Consider the following 24841-nt stretch of genomic DNA (forward strand, 5'->3'; position numbering starts at 1 on the left):
ATTATATTTAAGTATATGAAATATTATTTAAGTATAAGTATCAAGAATTATAGTCGATATAGAGTGTAATGAATCCTTGTCATAATGAAAGAAACAAAAACTATACTAATTATTCCCACTAACTAATAACTTTTATTAAAATATTAAATAATTATATTTTTACATTAATTAATAACTATTACCGATGGATGTAAATATATCATTATACTCCATAGACGAGAACATTACAGTATATAAAAGTACAACTATAACACATACATCAATAATATAACCCCACAATACTTTAATAACTAAATAATAATAAACACCGTTAATTAAATAATATAATAGAGATAATATAGACGATATAGGAAGGATATATTATGGTTTATATTAATGGTCCTTTAAGTACAAGCGTCGTCAGTTTGTTTATAAAGAACAATGGCGACACCTTTGATGTTGTGAAGGACTTACCCCACTTTATCTTCCATTTACTCCACTCACAGTCATCTGGGCCTTGTAAGTGCTGTATCAGGAGCTAGATTAAACCACCAGGTATACTAATAGTGAGGATATAAGTGTTTAAGTGAGGTATAAAGTAGGTTAAAGTGTGAGAGAAGATGGGGGAGTGTTGTGGCCTGGGGGCAGCTGAAACAACACTAACAAAGTCATTACAGTATTTATTGCTAGTTAACCACCTAATTAAACCCTTATGGTGATTACCTCATTAATATACCCTAATTACCTGATAACGAGATATATTAGTGTTATTATAATCATCTAGGTGATCTTAGAAGGTTGTTAAATGGTTATTGGTATTATAGACGTTATAGACCATTTATTACCTTATCTTACCTGTTAATAAGTCATAATTACCTGTTATTAAGCGTTAATTACCTTATTATCGTGTGTAAATATCTCAGAGATCAGGGAGTTATGGTTAGGTTAGGTTAGTATGGTAGTTCTCTATTAGGGAGATGAAGAATAACCACCCCAGCGAATTTAACCTGGAGATTAACCTCTCTCATGTTGGTTAGGTTAGGTTGGTGTTAGGTTAGGGTAGGTTGGGTTAGTGTTGGGTTAAGGTAGGTTACTCCAGGTAAAATAAATGTTACTCCCTCTCCCAAAACATCTTCACTATAGGAAACTTTTGGGTCATGCTGTACCGTTTGTGACCAGCAGTGACTTAATTACTATTGAAGGCTAGATTATTCTCTCAAACCTAACCTAACCTACCCTTATACTAACCTAACACTAAGTTAAAACACCCTAACTTTCCTTACCCCAACACTAACCCTCCACCCCCAAGATAGCACTAGGGGTGTCTAATCATCAGGACGTCCATATACTCTTAAACTACCCCCAACGTCATTGAAGGATACTGTAACAGGATTTCCACCTAACTGTCTCGTCGGGGTTATCTTATCAGCGGACGTCCTGCCAATTCCTTAACACGTCGTAGAAGATAAGCTTTTTGAGATAAGGAAAACACGTAGGAGTAATTATTTATGTGAGGAGGAAAGTTCTCTACGTGAGGTAATTTTAAAAGCATGAGGAGATTGGGTCACCCCCCCCTACCCTAAACCACCCCTTAATCTAACATAAGTTAATCATTCTAATGCTAAGCTAATCTCCCTCATATTAATTCAACCTAACTTAATCACCATAGTGTTAATCTAACTTCTCCTAATCTAACTAAACCCTGCAAATGTTAATCTAACTTACCCTAATCTAACTAAAACACCGTATATATCAAATAAACTAGGGTGTCTAATCATGAGGTGGTCGGTAGTGTGTGTGGACGATGATTACGTTTACCTCCATCAAGTTAACCGTTGCCCCTCTCCCTCAGGCCTATACCGACAGCCAATATGGACACCGACATCGGATCCCTGACACTGCCCCAGCCTTCGACGGAACTCCCAGACATTGCCCAGTTTCTCAGTATTTACATGTCGGAGGAGGACAGTCTGGCGCTTCAGGAGGGTAAACAGCCCCCACAAGCGAGTCAGGTGATGCAACATAGTGTCTTTGGGGTCGGGGACACACTAGCCGCGGCGCCGTCCAGAGACACCGACTTCAGTATAATGTCGCTGGTCTCTCATAACCCCAACAACACTATGGGTGAGTACGGGTTCACTATAGAGGGATCATGTCAAGCTTATAACCCCACCCCCCTACTAACAGCTTATTTGACCTCATTGACCCTTTTAAATACCCATCCCTCCACCTATTACCAGCTCATTTGACCTCATTGACCCTTTAACTACAGGGACGACGCCTTTACCATTTTATTTGACAGATGTTAGACGAGTTTTTGTTTAACTTAGACATCCTGGTTTATTTCACCTGATTAAACAACCATTTGTAAGCTTGATCTGACCAACTTTAATGTGTGAGGTCAGGGTGGTTAATCTTCAGGTGAAACAAGTTTTGGGTAATGTGTCAAGTGTTTGTGGTGAAAATTAGTGTTGTATCTTTGGTCTTGTTTTAATCATCTGTTTCATTGTGTGGTGGCAGGTGAGCCGCAGGTGTTCAAGACGTACCCGATGGCCGCTCCTCTCGCCGCGGGTCAGGTGCCCGTACGTACGCCGGCGATGCCCAAGGTCCTGCCCACGATCAAGGCAAATCAGGATCAGACCAAACGCCCCGTCGGCCAGGATCAGGGGAAACGTCACCTGTGCGAGATCTGCACCAAGTCCTTCTCCCGCTCTGACAAGCTCACCCTCCACCGCCGCACGCACACCGGGGAGAAGCCCTACGCCTGCTTCTGCGGCAAGAGATTCGCCCGCAGCGACCACCTCAAGATCCACGCCCTAAAGCACAAGATCAACCCAGAAGTCCGCCGCGCCATGCTGCTCGAGGCCAAAAATAACAAACAGATCGGGACTTCCGTGAAGATCCAAGAGACCGGCATCGTCCAGAAGCAGCGTACGGACGTGGGCATCCAGGTGAAGAGCGAAGACATCCTCAACATAAAGGAGGAGCCGGCGGAAAACAGCGACCAGCTCAACAGCCAGACCTTCGACGACGTCAACAAACAGGAGTGCAACATCTGCCAGAAGGTGTTTGGCTCCATCTACAAACTGTCGCGACACCTGCGCACCCACACGGGGGAGAAGCCCTACGTGTGCTTCTGCGGCGACCGCTTCAGTCGCTCGGACGTCCTCCGCATACACCAAAAGTCCAAACACATTCCCTACTGCACGGAGGTGTACCAGCACCCGGGCGGGGAGACCGTCCACCAGGCGGCGCCGGTCGCCCCCAAACCCAAGGCCAAGAAGACCAAAGTGATGAAGTCCGACGGCATCTACACCTGCGAGTACTGCGCCAAGGAGTTCAAGGCCGGGTACAAGCTGACCGTCCACCTCAGGTACCACACCGGGGAGAAACCCTACGTCTGCGACTTCTGCGGGAAGGCCTTCGCCAGGAGAGACCACATGAAAAAACACCGGAAGATCCACACCAAGTGAGCGGTGGCGCCATAAAGTGTATTAGGGACGATGAAGGGGTAAAGTTCACTCTAGCATTATAAGAAATATTTTTATAGTTTCGTATTTAACAGACAATATATAATGTACTGTACCAACGGCTTAACAACAAACACTGTACCAATGTTCTGTTATTAATGTGAGTATTATTCATTTGTTCAGAGGGTCAACCAGAGCAGTGAAGGTCTTGTGTTGCTTCTACATCACTTGTGTTGAGTCTCTCACTTGTGTTGGGTCTCTCACTTGTGTTGCGTCTCACTTGTGTTGAGTCTCTCACTTGTGTTGGGTCTCTCACTTGTGTTGGGTCTCTCACTTGTGTTGCGTCTCTCACTTGTGTTATGTGTCTCACTGGAGGGAACAACTAGACCTCCTCACACGTTGATATTTATTCAGTAAAATTATCACCAAGAGTTTAGGTTGGTTCATTGTGGGTGTAAACAGTATATAGTTCAGCATATATACAAACAGTGTACCTAGACAGTGTAGGTATATAATTCATCACTCATATACAGTATAGTTAAACTTTGGTGTTTAATCTTCAATTAATAACAACATGGGGTCATTATATTAACACTGAAATAGTTAATTATCAAGCAAGTAAACCCTGAGTTGCGTTGTCTTCAGGTGACTACAAGAACCGCTGCCCTAAGCTGGTAATGCCCTAGATGTTATTTATAATCCTAACTATTTATAAATCTTCTTAACTTGACTCTTAACTGTTGGATTTTGTAAGTGACTTCTGTAGTGTGTTGTTGATATTTTAATACAGTACTCTGAAATTATACCCCAGTCGAGATTTGACGCACAGGAGATTATTTAAGCGAAGATTAAAGTCTCGAACAACGGTGGAATAGTCGACGAGGCGTTCAAGAAAAAATAGACCAGATCTTCAGTGTCGTTTTATTTAAAGTGATATGAATTTATTTAAAGTGTCGGGGGGGAGGGAGGGAGGGGTTTACACATGAAGGTCAACACGGCGAGGATCTCGACGTGTCTCGTTTGTGTGTCTAGCTAAACCATGTTCTTCAAAGACAGTTTAAAAGTTGTGAGTCGATTTTGATAAGAATTTTTTATTTTGTATAAGATGAAGAAAAATGCAGCTTTGAATGTACTGAATTGTGTCCCCTTGTGATGTATTAATACTAAAGCAACTCGGCCGTGGATTCTTATAAGATCGTGCGGTTAATTGCCCTCCCAGTCGTTAGCTGGAGATTTGGAACGTATCCGACCACCTCGTTTAACCTTGAAACACACCTCATTGGTCTAGTAAGCGCTCCACACGCACTTAATATTCTCCCTTAATGGACGGTGATAAGTTATTTAACCCAAGACAAACGTATTTAAAGTCACCAAGACCCGGTACTGTGCAAAATAACCTCCGAGATTATACCCTAAGCTGATGTGTTTTCCGATCTCCGGCTATGAGGGAGAAGGACCATAAACACATCGGTCAGAATCCAGGTCGGGTCGGCTGGCCAACATGGGGACGATTATTTTATGGGGGGTTTAACGTTGTTGGTAATTTGATCACAGGGACACAATTCAGTAGTTATCTTGTTACTATTGTATTCTAGTGACAGATCTATTGTATACTAGTGACAGATCTAAGTTTTATTATGCAATGCCATCTAAACACTCGCTGTCTCGGGGGAATTGTTCATGTGCCAACTGGGGGTTTTGTGTGTTGATCGCATGAATGTTTTGATTACAACGGCAATATTGTCTTTTTGTGTACGAGGACAGTGTTTTTGTTCCGATGTACAGTATTGTCTCTGCTTATTGATCTGTCACCCGTGGACAATGTTCCCACAATCATCTTTTTGATCGACACGAAAAATCTCCCCAAGTCGGAATGTACATTTTTCCGAGTCCATGTTTACGGTGTACTTTTAGGTTGTCGGTTTAACCCCATACCTGCCAGTCACTAGCTTATTATCTCTCTGGTGTCTTATATGTGTGTGTGTGTTTTTACCCTCGTTAAAGTCGCTCATTTCTTGGGTTCGTAATCAGTCGGGTCAGAGAGTCACGCCAGAATCCCAACCTTTCAGAATTGTCCTAAAGCCGAATATTGTACAGAATTGTGATATTAAAATAGTTCAAAGTCTTATTATGTCGAGGTAATGTTTTTTCCTTCCATCGTTGTCGTTTTATTGTGTGTGTTTTTACGGTCGTTATTCCCCATTTGGTTTACCGTTGCTGCGCCACACGAACCCACTATCACGTCCCTCGCACAAATTCGCTCGACTTATACGACTCGGTCTGTCGACGACTCTCTGGCCCGATCTGCACCGAGTCTGGGAAGATCTCCGAACTTAAAGAGACGTCCGGTATGGGGTGCCCGACCGACCGGCTCTTGAGAATATTTTTTAACCTTGTAATGAATGAGTCGTGACCCAAGGCAGCAGAGAGATGATAGACGTGTAATGTAATATAAACGTGACCTTATTAAATATGTATATAAGCTTCAATATGGGGGGGGGAGGGTGTTTGTGAACCGATCGGTCAATTGTGTCCCGGACGCTGTCGTTTCGCACCTAACGACCGGGACAGCTCACATATACAGATCGGTCGTTAGGGTGACGACGGATCAACACACAGTCAGTGCCCTGGCTCCTCCACGTAACGGAACCATTTCTCTTAATTTTTAGTCGATGTTATGATGACTACTGTACGCCTTTCCTGCGATGCAAACGTACAGATGCCGTTTCTTTGGTGAATCGGACCACACGGACGGGATAATTCACTTCGGTGCATTGATCAGAAGCAGACGGGGGCGTTTGATTGGTCGGTTACACAGTACTAAAGGTGTGTCGTGCACATGACACTACTGTATACCCTGGCAGTGTGTCGTGCACATGACACTACTGTATACCCTGGCAGTGTGTCGTGCACATGACACTACTGTATACCCTGGCAGTGTGTCGTGCACATGACACTATTGTATACCCTGGCAGTGTGTCGTGCACATGACACTACTGTATACCCTGGCAGTGTGTCGTGCACATGACACAACTGTATACCCTGGCAGTGTGTCGTGCACATGACACTACTGTATACCCTGGCAGTGTGTCGTGCACATGACACTACTGTATACCCTGGCAGTGTGTCGTGCACATGACACTACTGTATACCCTGGCAGTGTGTCGTGCACATGACATTATCATACTATAAAATACTTATATAATGAATCATAACAATATGTTACGAGAAATAAGACATTTTTGGGTGGTGTGTGGGGGAGAGACTAGGGTTATTATTTATTAATAATATAATGAATTTTAGTGATAAAAGTCAAAACTTTGTACAGATAATTCCTACTAGACATTAAAAACAACATAATTCATCATTTGAGTTTTAAAATCAGAGTGTTTTTAATTTTTATATAAATTTCTCTTGTTATTTAATACTTTTTAGCTGTATTCTGTTGTTATTTTCTCATTAATGATTTAAACAACAGTAATAATACTTTTTTAATTGCATTTTGTCGATTTTGTCTCCGTAATTGATTTAGACTACATTTTTCACGAGTCTGTCCAGAGTATAAAAGTATTCCACTGGGTAATAAACAATAATTCCACCGTGTACAGCAGTGTTCTCACAGCGGTGGATGGCTCATGGTCTTATTGACGTTTTAAAACAATACTAAAAGTGCGAGATGTATTTGTAATGAGACTAAATTTTTCTGAGACACCATTGATTAAAGTTCATTGCATATATAGTATCCTGTTACATGTGGGCAGTTGTGTGGGCCCTTAGGTAACCCATCCACCCATTCCTGAGCTAACCCATTCAGTCCCCTTCAAACTTTTTCTTCTTGGACAATGTTAAAAATGTAACGTTTGTTCCGGCAACTTTGTAAAAACACGAAAGAAAGTTTAGGTCAGGTTAGGTTGGTTAGGCTATGGTGCAAAATATATCGAGGGAAACAGAGTGGTATTTCCATGTCTTAATAGGAACGTACGTATAGTAAACTTGTATATTTCTCATATACAGTAGTTTGTAAATAAAACTTTTCGAGTTTTACTTTGTTCTCATATCTTGTAAACCGCCGATAAGTCTTCAAAGTTACCGATACAAGTTTTTTTTTAAACTCAAAACCGATCGATATCAAAATAATACAAAATATCCTATATACGATATTTTTCCGAAGACGATGACCATTTTCAGCGTTTTTCAACACATTTGTGTCATTATTTAAAAAAACCTTTGTATTAAACGTTTCAAAAGACAATATGATTTTTTTTGGGTAATTGTGTTAGTGTTTGTTGATTCCTAACTCCGACAATTAGAGCCGTTGTCAATTAATTTATCGTACCCCTGACCTAATTAAATGTATCCATAATTAACGTACATCTAACCTAATTTGACATACAGTACCCCTAAACTAACCTAATTTAACCTACCCCTTATCTAACCTAATTTAAACTACCCCCTTATTAAACCCAATTTAAACCACCCCTAACCTAACCACTCCAGATATAAGCTAACTTTAACGTAACCAAATGGTCATGGGCGTTGCTCTGTGATCCACTAACTAACTCACTCAACCTTCGAACGCCCTTTAACTGCCACAAAAGTTTCACCGGACTTTTATATTATACAAGAGGTGAAAGTATGTAAAGTAATATATATATTTTGGGTTATTTTTGGTGATATTTCATAGTTTTGTTTATTATTTGGGGTTAGATTTTGTGCTGCTAGATGTCATGGGGGCAGGATTTTTTTTTTAAACACAGAAGATTGCTCCTCGTCAAATATCGTTATTTACGGAGATTAAATTGACTCCCTGTGTGTGTGTGTGTGTCTTAAAAGATGTCTCAAAGAATATGATTATTTTCTACGTGCGACTAGATTTATTGACGCCCCTTGCAGTGACCTTGGGGTATGTTAGTGATGGCTTAATAATCCCGTTATGGAGATCTGCCGTGGCCGACCACCGCTCTCGTCGTTGTGAGGCGTCGCTCATTGCTGTAGTTTTCCCGTTTGAGTTCGAGATGAATTGTTCGTCTTTGTACAATGTATCGAGCTTTGGAATTTGTGAAAGGGACGCGGCGGTCCAGAGAGAGAGAGAGAGAGAGAGAGTGGACGGCCTACGTACGACGGTCGCGAAAAAAAACATCGTCATCGTCGATCATCCCACAAGACCGACGTCGCCGCCAAATTCCCAAACCACCGCCCGTTATATAATCTGACGGCCGTATCACACTGTTCGCGAAGACTATATTGTGATAGAGGTTTACGGAGGAATATCTAGAGCGGTCTAATAAGACGTCGTACCGCATGTGATAACCCCCATCATACTCTTAGCCATCACTGTGCAGCCATATACTCTGCAGTGGCCCCGTGAGCAATAGCTAGTCATAAGAATACTCTGTATGTATCATCTAGTCATAGTCGTACTGTCTTGTACTTAGATAAAAAACAAAAAAAAATACAAAAAACCAAGTTTGCATGATTCATCGACGCGTCATTCCACATTTGTACGGTACAAAGTTATGAAAGATGATTCATTTTGACAAGAGTTGGATCAAGTTCTTATTTTCTGTCTTGTAATGTTTGAGTTGTTTTTTTTGTATTTTTGGAATTTTTTTTTGTGGGGGGGGGGGTTCAATTTTGAGTTTGTTGAAGACAGTGAGATTTTGTTTATCATCGTGCGTGATGGAGTGTTTGTATAGATCAATTTCACACTTAAAAAAAGGAATATATTTCCTCCTTCCCCAAATGGAATGAAATTTACAAACATGAATTTCGTCTTTGGTGTAGAAATAAAAATTTTTCCCCGACTTGCTATTTCGGAATGTCGACAAACGCGACTAGCGGAAAGAGTAAGTTTGTTTTAAAGCTCGTTGGTGGTAAAGGTGTTATGTGGTGGAGGTGTCGAGCCTTGATAAAGAATATTGTCTTTTAAGTCACGTGAAGAACTTTTTTCTAAACGCTTTGCAGTTCGGGGGGGTTTTTCTTTCGGTCGCCATGTAAACAAACCCAGGCATTTCGAAGCATGTTCTCTTTTGGTTTTCTTTTGTAGGTAAATAAACGGCAGTGAGGTAGTCGAGGTCACTAACGATGCCGTTGGCGGCTTTAGCCTCTGTGAATCACCTGAGCATTAGCCACCCCCCCCCCCTTCCCCACCCAGATAGTTTGAGGGTCGTAAAGCTTGGGGGAGTTTGAGGTGAGCACTTGAGGGTTAATCTACAGGTGAACACTTGGGGGTTAATCTTCAGGTGAGCACTTGGGGGTTAATCTTCAGGTGAGCACTTGGGGGTTAATCTACAGGTGAGCACTTGGGGGTTAATCTTCAGGTGAGCGACAAAGGTTAACACTGCCAATATAATCTTGACTACACCACTCATTTAATAGGTACTAGGTTTATATAAGCTACTAATACTGACTTAATTAATTGAGTTGTTTTATGGTTACTTAAATGACTGTCCACGGAAGGATTGTTCAGTTTTATCTTGTGTTTATTTATTCATCGGAAAAATTAGGATCATGTGAAGATTAGACACCCTAGTTTATTGCAACCTTATGATTGAACACCGTAACCCGACCCAATGTAACGTAACTTAACCCAACGTAAACTAACCTAACCTAACCCAATCTAACCAGACCCCAGGTGACATAAGGTGCGTCCCAATTTTCAGGCAAAAAATAAACTACTAGTGTCTAATTATCACACGAGCCGTAAAAGACTTTGTACATACAGTATATATATATATTTTTTACATGACGGTTTTAAAACGCATCGAGACAATTGAGATGTGGAAAAAAACAGTCAATAATGTGTAATATGAAACAGTACTTATTATATATTAAGTAATTTAGATTTTGTTTACATAATTTTGTTTTTTTCGAGGGCAGGGTTGGGAGGGGGGGGGAATATATTAGAGAGTGTGTAGAATTTAGTAATATAAGACATTGATATTTGTATAGAATGATATTAAAATAAAATCTCTTTTTCCATATTGTTTTGTTTTATTGTGTTTGGATGTGTGTGTGTGTGTGTATGTTTAGGCGGGTGTCTGTGTGGGTAGATAAATAAGTGTGTGTTTGGGTGAATATATACGTGTTTGAGTGGATACGTGTGAGTGCGTTTGTACGAAGTCTTTAAACACCACTTATTAACCATTATCTACACTTAATATACATTACACAAGCAATCCCTTCATTATTACCACTTATTATCCATTCCCTTCACTTATTACCACTTACTCTTCATTTCCTTTCACTTATTCATTACAAATCATTAAATAACCACCACTTAACTGTGGTCTTGGTGGAAAATATACAACCCACTTTTTTTTGCCGTTTATTAATGAAGTATTACAGAAGGATAATAAACCCTGGCATAATCATAATTGTCAAAATGGCATAATTAGTATAGATTTTTGTGTCTGTCTGTTGGATGGCTGAGGTGTCTGTCCGTCTGTGTCTCTCACTCGCTAAATCAGAGCTGTTTACGATGATTTAACCTCTTTGAGTAGGATGATTTAACCCTTTAAGCAATTACTTAACCTCTTAAATCATCATACACAAGGGGTTAAATCATCATACACAAGGGGGTTAAATCATCATACACAAGGGGTTAAATCATCATACTCAAGGGGTTAAATCATCATACACAAGGGGTTAAATCATCATACTCAAGGGGGTTAAATCATCATACACAAGGGGGTTAAATCATCATACACAAGGGGGTTAAATCATCATACACAAGGGGGGTAAATCATCATACACAAGGGGTTAAGTCATCATACACAAGGGGTTAACAAGGAAAAGGTTCCCAATTTATTCACACACTGGAAATTTGTGACAAGCAGAATGGCTGAAATGTGTGATTAGGTTAGGTTAGATTATGGTTAGGTTAAGTTGAGGTTAAATATGATTAACCTGGTGCGTTTAATCTTCAGGTGGGAATAAATTAAACCTAAACCTAACCTAAACCAAGAATGATAGAATGAGGCGAGCTGCAGAGAACAAGCTGCATGATACAACATTCAACATGATGCACTGAATGATAACATGATTTAACATCTTAACCTAAACATACAACATTAAGCCGTATGATTCAACATTTAACATGAGCTGTATGATAAGTCTGAACCTAAACATACAACATAAAACCGTATGATTCAACATTTAACATGACCCAATGTATGATAACGTGAATGAAAAATCTTAACCTAAACATACAACGTTAAGCCGTATGATTCAACATGATGTGGCGTATGATAATAAGCCCCCGACCCTAGTATACACCATCCTCTCCAAGCCGAGAAAAGCACCACGAGCAACCTTCTCCGCAGACATCAACAACGCCAGAATATCCGCCATTAAATATATTATTCGACTGACGACTCGATCGCCGTCATTCATATCAATAAACTAATGTATAAAACATATTTACCTTCAGGGCATTATGGGTAATACACAATTCATAATAATGTTCGGTGTTTGAGAAGTTAACATGAAAATCTAAAACACAAGTGGAAAGCTGTTTTTGTAATTTACTATTAATCAGTTTATTGTGGTCTAGCAGTTAGTCTGGTCGTTGATGCTTTGTCCAGTGTTATAACAAGAGGAAACTTGAGTATTGTACCCATAGTTTGATAGTTAGGGTCATACTGGCTAACACCCCACTCATGTGTGTCTCGGGCCAGGACATGAACCCAGGACATAATGATGAGAGGTACAGTAAATGGCTTCAATATCATGGCTCTTAGACGTCTCCGAGAGGTACAGTAAATGGCTTCAATATCATGGCTCTTAGACGTCTCCGAGAGCACAAATAACAACCGTCACAATGGCCGATGGACATAAAAAAAAAAAAACTCGTGAAATGAATCAATGAGACAAATAAACCTATATATTATTACATCCCAACAACAACTGAAGAACGTTAAAAGACAAAAACAATTATATGCTTCCTGTCGCTCTATATGTCCCCAGAGATATAAAAAAAACACATCACACAATCAAATAAACAAACCATGTATATCTTCCTCTAATTCCTATCATATTTGGGCATTTATATATATATACATTCCCGGTGTCCGGTTTATATACACGGACATCGGGGGGTAATTACTCAACGACCCTTTAGTTAATACTGCATTGCTAGGGGACGCCGTAACTATTTAACTTAACATGTCGATGGCTTATGTGAAGATTAGACACCCCACTTGTTTATTTCACCTGTGGAACAAAATGCATTAATATTATCTTAAAAGGTTAGGTTAAATTAGGTTAGGTTACCAAAAGGTTAAGTTAAGTTACCGTTAGGATAGGTTAAGTTACCAATAGGTTATGATAGGTTAAGTTACTGTTAGATTAGGTTAAGTTACTGTTAGGATAGGTTAAGTTAGCAACAGGTTATAATAGGTTAAGTTACTGTTAGATTAGGTTAAGTTAGGTTAGGTTAGGATACATTGTTTCAAGGTGAAATAAGCCAGGGGGGGTTAATCATCATGTGCTCCCAATATACACTAAGGCGGCCACCAACACGGCCCTCAACACGGCCACCAACACGGCCACCAACACAGCCCTCAACACGGCCCTCAACACGGCCACCAACACGGCCCTCACAAACATTATAAAAGCACAGAAAAAAAAATTAAGCTGCCAACAATTTATCTTTACTACGAATCAAAGGAAAATATCACACATGGCCAGGTGGAAGAGCCAGGACTGTTTGGGAATGGCCCGGCCTCAATGTTTAGTGGCTGTAGTGTTTATGGCCATATTTAGTCTCAAGTGGATTATGCTGTTATCATGGCGGCCATATTAACTCAGCATGGTGGCCATATTAACTCAGCATGGTGGCCATATTAACTCAGCATGGTGGCCATATTAACTCAGCATGGTGGCCATATTAACTCAGCATGGTGGCCATATTAACTCAGCATGGTGGCCATATTAACTCAACATGGCAGCTATATTTACTCAACATGGCAGCCATATTAACTCAATAAAGCATTATTATACAGTTTCTAATCTTGGTTAATCATAATATTTACTATGTTGTTCGTGATCTCTCCCAGGGTATCTGTAAACTGTCGTCAGCTCACGGCACAGAAGAGCAGAAAGATCACCATCAAGACGACTACATAAATAACACCAAATTGGAATGTCAATAAACGAAGAATTTATTAATTTACACAACAACAACAATTAACTGGCGGTAATTCCCACCAGAGGTCTCTTAAATATTCTGTCATTTATATATATAAAAAAAAACCCGATCTCTTGATTAATAACATAACGAATATATGGTGATGATAAACACACGATGGGGGGGTCTCCGGGGAGGGTGGGGGGTGATTTACGAGTGCGTGACGCCTTTACGGGCCACCAGAAGGTTTAGGACGGGATGTTTCTTGATGTAGTCGACGGCCTTCTTGTGTGTGACCATGGTGAAGTCGTAGCCGTTGCACTGTAGGATCTTGTCGTGTACGCGCAGGCCGGCTCGTGCCGCTGCGCTCCCGTCGTGGACCTAAAGGAGTGTGTAAACCCTTTGTCAGAACCTTAACGACCTGGTCAATGTTTACGTCTTAACTATTGCCTCGTAACCTTAACCTATCACCTTAACTATTGCCGTCTGTCTTTAACCTCAACTACTGCGGCAATGATCGTCAGGCGGAGTGAAAGACCCAGACAAGTCGACCCCAAAACTCCTCTCGTCACGTCCACTCCTGAACCACGAACCCCGAGACCCACACTCACGAATCGGGAACCTTTATGGACACAACACCGCATCAGTTCATCATCCCGGGTTCATAAGTCTGAATCTTTTGGGTTCATGAAGGGACCTCAATCCATTGCTCCATATACAGGGTGTCCATAAATGATTACACTAAGCTCTCATGTTGGGTCACCCTGTACATCCAGTTAGATATTTTCCCTTAATATATAAAAGTTTTTGATCTAATGCGTTATCCAGTAATGTGTTCTCTCCATTAACACCCTACCAGACATTGAAACACTTAATAGCCTTGTTTCTGTCTCATCTAACGACCTAAACACTCTTATCTTACTTAATTTATACAGCACAGGTGGGGTATTGTACTTAGTGTATGGTTTGTGTATTGTATTCATAATTGACTATATCCAGTACAGAAATGCCAAAGGTCGTTCAATATTGTCAAAAATAAAAAAAAATCATAAAAAATATCGTTTACGTAAATAAATATGGGATTTTTTCTTTTGTATCTTTGGATTTTCGTAAACTAGGGACGACTTCTATAGGGTAATCCATCTTTTGGTCAGATTTTCGAGGATTTTTACATGAAATTTACCCTCGAAAAAATCTGGACGTCTATACCTCAAATTATATATCTCTACTGCTGTTAATAATCACCATTATATTTAAAACCCAGTATATAAGGTCATCACAACATACACAAATATTGAAAGAACGTTGACAAATTAATTACTACTGACATTATTACATTGAGAACAGTTTGATATTTAGAAAGATCGGACACCCCACTTTACTTCACCTGATGATCCAACACCTTGACCTGATCTCGTAAAATCCTGTGAAAAATACCTGCCTGTAATCCTTCCCCTTCTGAAAAATCCTAAATCCTACACATGGTTAGGTTAGGGTACTGCACTGTGCTGTACTGTGCCATAATGTACTGTGCTGTTCTGTTCTATTCTGTACTATACTGTGCCATACTATACTGTGCCATACTGTACTGTACTATGCTGTGCCATACTGTGCTGTACTGTGCTCACCTCAGTACAGTAGATACCATTGTCTGTGTAGCCTTGAGGACTCTTCATAAAATCCTGGTCAATTCCTCCACCAATTTTAAAACCACATTTGAGGACCTAGAATATGGAATGGTTATCATCATCATCATTATTATTATTATTATCATTATCATCATTTCACCATTACCAATTGTGACGAATGAAGCAAAACATGACCTACACCTACACACTCAAAGACACACTCAAGACACACTGACTCACCTGTCTGCCGTGTTCGTCAAGTCCCGCCTCTTTCTCGAGTGTGATTGGTATACTCAGACACTCCATAGCTGTGCCCGGCTCGTGGGAGAATGCCGTAGTGGTCATTGTTTATCCGGTAGGTGGGGGGGGGGGGGGGGAAAGAAGGGGGGGGGATGTTGTCGAAGCCGCCCGCCTGTACGGTCCTCTCGTGATCTATGAGGCTTCTCCACGCTGTCTGTTACTGCCGGGAGAATGATTATGTTTAGTCTAGGGTCTAGTGTTTATGTACGTGCTTATATATATATTCCAGTGGACCCAGGTTCGATTATTGAGGATAGGAAGAACAAAAGTTGCTGACCATGGATATCATATGTACACCACGATCAAGAAGACCTCTGTAGAGAAGGATATAGGGGTAGTCATCGATGATAAGCTGACGTTTTCTGACCATCTAGCTGAGAAAATCAACAAGGCTAATAAAATAGTGGGCATTATTAGAAGAACGTTTGTTCATCTGGATGCACCTGTATTCAAGGTTCTGTACACTGCTCTGGTTAGGCCACACCTTGAGTATGCTAATCAAATTTGGTGCCCATATCTCATTAAGGATATTGAAGCAGTAGAGAATGTACCGAGGAGGGCTACCAAACTAGTACCACAGATCAAGGATTTATCTTATGAGGAAAGACTAAGGAAATTACAGTTACCGACACTGACGTACAGAAGATCTCATGGGGACCAAGTGGAAACATACAAGATAGTGTGTGGCATATAAGACCAGGCATGTACAGCAGGAATGTTCCAGATGACACTACCCGGGGGAACACAAAGAAGAGGCTAAATCTCAGAAGACATTCGTTCACGAGTAGGGTCGTCAACAACTGGAATGGCTTACCTGAGTGGGTAGTGAATGTGGAAAAGTTTGAAGCAAAATTAGATAAATACTGGAAAAATCAACAACAGGTATATAATTATAGGGCACAATTATCCGCCACACACAGCCACCGTCTGAGTAGAGAAGAGGCTACTGAGCTGGAGCTGTGAGCCTCTCCTAGATCATCTGTGAGTATCTAACTTAACCTAACCAAACCAACCCAAGAATGTAACCTAACCTAACCAAACGTCCTAATAAACCAACAGATCAGAATAAAACAAATACAGACACCATTTTAGTGTCATATGTTCAGTTATTTCACCGTGATTCCCCCAGCCTTCATGACCTGCCCACTATAGGTGACTTATGGTCTTATATAAAAATACTAACAAAAAATAATAATTAAAATATAAATTTGTCGTGTTTTAAAATACTTATTATACTGATAAGAATATACGAAGGAAAATATGACCCAAATCAAACAACTCCTTCTGGTTATATTGTTGTTCTGATAAATTACAGAAAATATGTCGAAAAATGTCTTAAAATAAAGAATATAAATTAATCTTGAAAAATATCAAAATTGACTCATTGTCTTGGGTATCTGATGGACGTATATTTAAGGCTGTTATTCCTCCATTAAGACATAAATTAAGGGAATTATTATACTCACATGGTAGTTGTATTATGGCGTGTGTCTTGTGTCATATACTCGGCGGTCTTCAAGTCTCTGGAGGATAATATTACACATTTATTTGGGAAGTTGTCTCTCGTCTTGTTCCTCGTCACCTGTGCTTGTGTTGTGATGATGGCGATAGTCAGTGTTGCCCGAATTACCACAATCGAATAAAATAATTTCTAGTATATTTTTCCTCAATATAAATCAACAATAATAATTAAAAATATAATAAACCTAATATAATAAACTTTATTTAATTATTTAGTTATTTATATACATCAAATCTAACTTAATTGGTTTATTATTATTTGAATATATTTTGATATGTTCGTGGTGTAATTTTAAACATTCACTACAGATAAGATACAAGCATATCGTACATCTTGGCATTATTGTTATACTTAAAAAAACTTGTCTTACTATATATTTCCTTAATTTTCTTTATTTTATATATTTGTTCCTTCCTTTCCGTCTCTATTTATTAAGCTTCATTCTCTCTTCATATTCCTCTCCTTCCTTATCTCATGTCTTAGGCCATATACTGATAAGACAAGCATCAGGCTTAAGTTACTTTTCCAGAGATAAGATTTGTTTTTTCTTTAATTTTATCCTCCTCGCCACTGATCGGCTCGCTAGCCGCCCGGGCGATCGGTCACGTCTCTGTCACGCACTGTTGGCAAATACTGGGCATGCACCGGCTCCTGAATGTACCTGAACCCGCTCCAGTGTTGGTCAAGTCTTCTCTTGAAAGAGCTCACACTCGGTGCCGTCGCAACACTCTCTGGTAGATTGTTCCAAGAGTTTACAGCTCACACTCGGTGCCGTCACAACACTCTCTGGTAGATTGTTCCACAGGTAGATTGTTCCACAGCTCACACTCGGTGCCGTCACAACACTCTCTGGTAGATTGTTCCAAGAGTTTACAGCTCACACTCGGTGCCGTCACAACACTCTCTGGTAGATTGTTCCAAGAGTTTACAGCTCACACTCGGTGCCGTCACAACACTCTCAGGTAGATTGTTCCAAGAGTTTACAGCTCACACTCGGTGCCGTCACAACACTCTCTGGTAGATTGTTCCAAGAGTTTACAACCCTCACTCCGAAAAAGTTTGCCTTCACAGTTTTCTGGACTTGCGGCTTCTTCAATCTTGAGCTGTGACCCCTTGTGGGGCGAGCGTCCGCCAGCTCCAAGTAAGGATACTCAACTGAGTAGTGCCCCCTGAGATGCTTATACACCTCAACTAGGTCCCCCTTGCCCGTCTGTAGTATAAGCTAGGCAAGTTCAGGCGCTCCAATCTCTCAGGTTAGCTGAGGTGCCGAAGTGCAGGCACCAGTCTGGTGGCCCTCCTTTGAACATTTTCAACCAACTGACAGTCCCTAGCATATCTCGGGGACCAGATGGGGTGACAGTACTCCAGATGGGGAAGCACTTCACTCCTGAAGATCGTCACGAGGGACGGACCGTCTAGATATCTGAACGACCTTCTTATAAGACCCCTGATTTACCTTCCTTTACCCTTCCTCTCTTTTACTTTGTCTTCCTCTCTTTTACTTTGTCTTCCTCTCTCTGTCTTTATAATTCTCTTTATCTCTACGTCTTTCTCCTCACCCATCAGTAAGAACATAAGGAGTCTGCAATAGGCCGGTTGGCCTGTGCATGGCAGCTCCTGTCGAGTTACTACCACTCTCCATCATCCATGAATCTATCCAGCCTCCTTTTAAAACTTTCCAGCGTTCCAGCACTTACTACAAAGTTGCTAAGCTTGTTCCACTCGTCCACCACCCTATTTGTGAACCAGTTTCTTCCTATCTCCCTCCTAAACCTAAACTTATCCAACTTGAATCCGTTGCTCCGAGTCCTATCCTGCTCAGATATTATAAGAACTTTATCTATATCCCCTTTATTGATTCCTTTCACCCACTTAAATACTTCTATCATATCTCCCCGCACTCTTCGTCTTTCTAGGGAATGCAAGTTAAGTTTCTTTAACCTATCCTGATATGGAAGGTTTTAAGTCCCGGAATCATTTTCGTCATTCTTCGCTGCACCGACTCTAGTGAATTGATATCCATTCTATAATAGGGGCACCAGAACTGAACCGCATAATCGAGGTGCGGCCTGACTAGCGCAAGATATAGTTGCAATAAGACCTCTGCACTCTTGTTACTTACACTTCTAGATATAAAACCCAATACTCTGTTTGCCTTATTTCGAACATTAACGCACTGTTTTCTAGGCCGTAGGTCCGGGCTTACAAGTACCCTAGGTCTCTTTCACAAGTCGACTTCTCTAGGTTGATGTTGTTAAGGCTGTATACATTATCAGTATTTGTTCTTCCAATATTAAGTACGCTGCACTTGCTGGTGTTGAATTTCATTTGCCATTTTTCAGACCACCCCTGCAGTTTATTTAGATCCTCCTGTAATGCATCTGCATCCTGCCCTGAATTAATTTGCCGCCCTATTTTGGTGTCATTCGCAAACTTGCTTATGTCACTGCTGATCCCAGTATCTAGATCGTTTATGTAGATTATGAACAAGAGTGGGCCTAGTACTGACCCCTGGGGAACCCCACTGGTTGCACGGCCCCACTCAGAGTTAACACCATCTACGCTGACCCTCTGCGTTCTATCGGTGAGCCATGATTTTATCCAATTTAAAACTTTCCCCTCGATACCATGAGCCTTAATTTTTCTCTTCAGCCTCTGATGCGGTACTCATAATAGAGAGAGTCTGTCTCAACCTCTAAGATAACAGTTCCTTCTTATTACCCCTTGATACTCACACAATAGACAGATAGTTCAACAGTAATGGACCAAAGAAACACATTATATAAACAGTTACAGGTACAAATGTTTTATTTATTATAGATCACAAAACACGTAATACACTTTCACTTTTAATATATGGTTAACAACATATGATGTTATTCAACTCAGAGGTGACCCCATACACCATAAATTATGAAATATATTAAATAAATATAACACAGTATAGGTATAATAATAATAAAGAACTAAAATAAATTGAGATAAATGATACATATATATTTTGTCGTCAGTCATTAGTGTGGGAAATAACTGAATCACGAGTAATACATCAATTCATACAAGAACATCTCGCTAAAGTTGCCAATATAACTGTTGCTTCACCAATAATTCCTAATATTAACTATTTCTAATTGTCATTTCAAACTCCACTATACTCAGGAACTATTTATTATTTAACTACTGAATGAGCTTGTTACTTACGCTCATGTTTTAGGATGGGAGTCATTTAAACCTTCAGTTTGAGCCACTATAGAATGGTTGAACACGTGGTACAACAAAACAACATCCTCTCTCCCTTGGTTTGTTTGGGGATTACTGAACACTTCGCCACCCTCCACTTGGGACACTCCCGGTCGGAGGAGGAGGAGTGAGGGCCACTACGAGCTGTGCATTTCTTGTTGCCCTGTCCAGTTGCCTAAAGCAGTTGGTGCCCGGGTGTTACAGACCTCCCGAGCACGACACTTCTCCCCCGCCAGATGGCTGTACCCATTGGCATTTGTAACAACTTATTGGTCGTCTTTCTTCATGTGTTGAGATGTTCTCCCATCCCAGCAAAGTGGTGCTTGGTAGCTTCATGAGGTAGCTAACCAGCCGAACAGACGTTCTTGTAATAGTGCCACTCCATTTGTCAGTGACTGGCAGTGTCACCTCTTTCCTGGGCAAACACACACCACCACTAGCGTAGCTTGGGGGGGCCCCAGTGACTGGCAGTGTCACTCTTTCTGGGCAAACACACACCACTAGCGTAGCTGGGGGAAGTGTGTCCGCCCCAGTGACTGCAGTGTCACTGCTCTTTCCTGGGCAAACACACACCACCACTGTAGCTAGGGGGGAAGTGTCCGCCCAGTGACTGGCAGTGTCACCCCTTTCCTGGGCAAACACACCACCACTAGCAATAAGTGACTGGCAGTGTCACCTCTTTCCGGGCAAACACACACCACCACTAGCGGCTAGGGGAGAGGTCCGCCAGTGACTGGCAGTGTCACCTCTTTCTGGGCAAACACACACCACCTAGCGTAGCTAGAAGTGTCCGCCCCAGTGACTGGCAGTCACCTCTTTCCTGGGCAACACACACCACTAGCGTAGCTAGGGGGCCCCGGCACTTTTGGGTCTGCTCATCACCCATATCTGCAGCTACTGGAGACGTTAATCCTTCCCTTTGTATCGGCGGCAAGTTAATCCTTGTCGTGTCTGACCTAACACAATTCACTTCAGTTCTGCACAAGTCTCCATCGTGACAAGACGAGGGGAGGCTAGACTACTTTAAGTTCTCTTGTGTTTTCTATCCAGTTATTTACTTGGTTGGAAGACATAATACTATAAGGTAAGAAATATTAAAGTATTGGTCCTAATTTGTTACACTTTTTTCCCTATCCTTTATGTCGTTTTTGCTTTTTGTTTAACTGTTACTTGTAAAGTTTAAGTATGTTTGGTGTGTATTTAAAGCATACTATACTTGAGTATGTGAAAGTACAGTAATATTATAATGGTACACAAACTATTTAATATATATATAAGAGTGAGTCACTGTGCAATATGTATTTTTTGTGGGGGTAACACACACTCCAGCTACGTCACTACACAACACCCTGGGTTTCACGCACCAACAACTGCACCTTTCATTCGTTTTTCTTGGGTTATATTAATTCCCATATTAATACCGAGACAACGTCACGAAAATTACCATTCCATTCACTTTGGGAATAAGAATATCCAAGAGTCGGCCATCTCCACGTGTACCCTAGGACACACTACCAGGGCCGTCGTATGAATACAATATCTGGCGGTAGGCATGATTTACCTCTTATAGCATTTCCTCCTTGAATCTCTCCATTTCTCTATTGCCACCACCAAATGATACTGAGGAAAACTACCCACAGCTATGAGGAAACTTCTTGCTAATGCCTCTTGAGTTTAAGGTGATGGGGACATTATTCATCAGGGCATTTGTATATACATTAAGAAGTGGGTATTCCAGTGTATAATATGGCAGGGTATGGGATCTGGAAGAGCTTCAGACCCCCACCATCAAAATACCTCCTTCAGGGGAGTAATGAAGGACTTATACAGACTTATAAAGCCTGTTGAGCTTTAATCCATCATCACTCACTTCACCATCACGTTCCATATCGTGTAAGAGGCCAATGTCTGTGATCTGGCCTGACCTTCGTACTTTGTGGTGGGAAAGTTTGTACTTTTGGACGTCATTCTTTTTAAACTTTTTGTTTTGTAATCCAGACTTCTGACTGGGCTTTGGAGTCTTTTATTCCTGGATGACCCATCTTTCTGCATTAAATATGAGATGATTGAGTTCCTAGCACGGAACAGTTGAGAAATACCACGAAAACTCAAACTACCCACAGCTAGTTGTCCCTGCTCCACAAAGTTTTTTATATGCTTTCTCTGCATTTACTTCAATGATGTCAATGATTTACTTCACACTACAACTAATTCTATCCATTCTTACGCTCTTCGTCTGTCCAACTATTAGATAGGGTGGAATCAGAGGCATTTCGTCTTAATAACTCTCCTCCTTTCGTCGACAATCTCTCTTCCCTTTCTCTTCACCACAATGTTGCTTCACTCTCTCTCTTTAACGGGCAATGTTCAGTGGATTTGGCATTCTGTGTACCGCCGGTAAGGCCGTGGGTTCGTAACACTCGTCTTGCCCGCGGTGTCCACCATTTCTCTGTGGATGTGGGTCACACTATAATAACCCGTTATAGTACAGTGCCTCCTTCTTTCCTCACACAGTCAAGCTGTGTCTGTGTGGATGTGGGTCACACTATAATAACCCGTTATAGTACAGTGCCTCCTTCTTTCCTCACACAGCCAAACTGTGGAATGCTCTGCCTTCTTCTGTGTTTCCATGCTCTTACAATCTGTCTCACTTTAAAAAGCTGGTTTTCCGGCATCTTCGTGGTGTAGATTAATACAGTATAACCTTTTTTTCTATATTTTCAATTTCTTTCCGTTCTTTTTCTCCCCCGGCTCCGTTGACCTGTGCCCGGGTGGGCTAATTCCCGTAAAAAAAAAGTCCTGGCACTTACAACAACTCGTGGTGATGGTGTTGTAGGGGTATGCCATGTCTAGCACTCAGGATGGGAACTCTAGGTGCTGGAGATGCCGTGTGGTGAGGAGCTTGCCCCAGAGACACGTTGTGAGTAGCGTGCTGGAGGAGGTATCTGCGCAGGAGCTCCGTTAGAGATGTTGCGTGTTGCTGTGTACTGCGCACATCATTGTCATTCCTAAAAAAAAAAAAAAAATTCATATTACGCTATATAACATTCAAATCCACCGCGCTTGTAGAACCTCAGAAAACTGGAAACATTGTTAAAGGATAACTCACCTACTCAATGTTACTAGACCATGTGTTGTATTGTACCCAGGTACAGTTATATAATGTTAATTGTATGTATTCATTGCATTAAGGAGAACTCAGGGTATCCATAAGATGAATGTTAAAGTCCAGTTGAGCCGGACTAGTGTAAGTGTGGATCAGGGTTTGAAGGTCATACTATTTACGTCTGTGAGCGTGTGGCGAACATAACTTCCACAGATATCATATGAAAATACATGAGAACAATGATCTGGAAAAAGGATAAATGTATCAGAACTATGTGGGGTGTTGGAAGTGACCCAGAAACTATACGTGAAAGGAAATATCTTGTATGCGTCGGTATGAACTTAATACACCTCGTATCCTCACGTCACATATACCTACGACAGGTACAGTGATCAGAGAATCTTATGTCTGTGTTCAATGTGTGAGAGAAGGATCCCTCATTACAGTTTTAAGTGAAGTTGTTACACCCCAATGAATTTACCCACGAACTAGCAAACCAGAACCTTACCTTAGTGTGTAATTTAGGATTAAAATATGTGTTTATAAGGCATGAGTGACAATATACAGGAGAGAACCGTAAGAAATAAAAGTAAAAATTAAAGATTGGAAACTGTAGGCCTATAGGGTGGATAGTTAAGTATTTCACCTTAGAATTAGTGACCCCAGACCTGGCAGTATAGAGACTAACAGCTTACACACACTGCAGCAGGAGGTAAACCCTTGAGAGCCACTACATGTTCAAACTCCACTATACTCACCAACTATTTAACTACTGAATGAGCTTGTTACGTACGTTTATGTTATAGGATGGGAGTCAGTGTGGGAGATGACGCCAACTGGCACTAGTGTCTGGGCCACCACGGACGACCCTTGATTCCCGAGTCAAAAAACTTCCTCAGGACAAGGAGGTTTAGTTGGTTGCGTGACGGACATGTGTCTGGTCACAGTTGAGCTTCACGGGGTACCTCGGGAGCAGAGAAGGTCTGGGCTCCCCAAGGTTCAGCTCGCAGGTGTTGCTCCCTCGCCTTCCTCAACTCGAATGACAGCGGTCGGCGGGAAAAGCGTCTATCACTGTTCGGTAAACTCATGTTAAGTTTGAATCCGACCATAATGTCTTTGGTTGTTATTATGTATTCATTATTAATTTTTATTATATTAATGTTTTATAAATACGTTTAATAAATTTCAGGTATTTTAATACCGAAAAATATTTTTTTATGGTTATTTGATAAAATATTGACGTCCCTCATGTCATTCGTGGTACCTTATTAACATTAAACTGCATCAACTGAGAATTTAAAGTAAATTTCACAATATCTTCAATTATAAATTTAAAATAAAACTTTTAACATTTAAATTAATATAAAAACTAATTATATATAAAATTTGTATTGTAAATTGTACCGAAAATAATTATAAACAGTAAACAAACACAATATTTACAAAAGGTTTTTCATTTGACTGGTA

At 40.8% G+C, this 24841-nt stretch overlaps 2 protein-coding genes across 3 annotated transcripts; one reads left to right on the forward strand and one right to left on the reverse strand.

Moving 5' to 3' along the window:
* Positions 1–400: 400 nt before the first annotated feature.
* LOC121870274 (zinc finger protein 2 homolog) lies at positions 401–10324 on the forward strand. The gene is made up of 3 exons (XM_042372056.1): positions 401–498; positions 1832–2103; positions 2500–10324. The coding sequence occupies exons 2-3, from the start codon at positions 1851–1853 to the stop codon at positions 3450–3452; spliced, it is 1206 nt and encodes a 401-aa protein (XP_042227990.1). The 5' UTR covers positions 401–498; positions 1832–1850; the 3' UTR covers positions 3453–10324.
* Positions 10325–11232: 908 nt separating this feature from the next.
* On the reverse strand, positions 11233–17107 carry LOC121870275 (tax1-binding protein 3 homolog). 2 transcript variants are annotated; one of them, XM_042372058.1, is made up of 4 exons: positions 16973–17107; positions 15447–15660; positions 15207–15302; positions 11233–13959 (listed from the first exon to the last, which is right to left on the reverse strand). In XM_042372058.1, the coding sequence occupies exons 2-4, from the start codon at positions 15549–15551 to the stop codon at positions 13789–13791; spliced, it is 372 nt and encodes a 123-aa protein (XP_042227992.1). In that variant the 5' UTR covers positions 15552–15660; positions 16973–17107; the 3' UTR covers positions 11233–13788. The 2 variants fall into 2 exon arrangements, with proteins under 2 accessions (XP_042227992.1, XP_042227991.1); XM_042372057.1 differs by having other exon boundaries at positions 15447–15666.
* Between the last annotated feature and the right edge of the window lie 7734 nt (positions 17108–24841).

Source organism: Homarus americanus, unplaced genomic scaffold, assembly GCF_018991925.1.
Source record: "Homarus americanus isolate GMGI-L3 unplaced genomic scaffold, GMGI_Hamer_2.0 scaffold18710, whole genome shotgun sequence".
NCBI classification, from domain to species: domain Eukaryota; kingdom Metazoa; phylum Arthropoda; class Malacostraca; order Decapoda; family Nephropidae; genus Homarus; species Homarus americanus.

Excerpts from the sequence above, each read along its gene's own strand:
- LOC121870274 (XM_042372056.1), top strand. The coding sequence starts at position 1,851 with ATGGACACCGACATCGGATCCCTGACACTGCCCCAGCCTTCGACGGAA. Across the intron at positions 2,104-2,499 it reads TAACCCCAACAACACTATGG|GTGAGCCGCAGGTGTTCAAG; the intron begins GTGAGTACGGGT and ends GTGTGGTGGCAG.
- LOC121870275 (XM_042372058.1), bottom strand. The coding sequence starts at position 15,551 with ATGACCACTACGGCATTCTCCCACGAGCCGGGCACAGCTATGGAGTGT. Across the intron at positions 15,303-15,446 it reads TTGACGAACACGGCAGACAG|GTCCTCAAATGTGGTTTTAA; the intron begins GTGAGTCAGTGT and ends TCCATATTCTAG. Across the intron at positions 13,960-15,206 it reads ATGGTATCTACTGTACTGAG|GTCCACGACGGGAGCGCAGC; the intron begins GTGAGCACAGTA and ends ACACTCCTTTAG.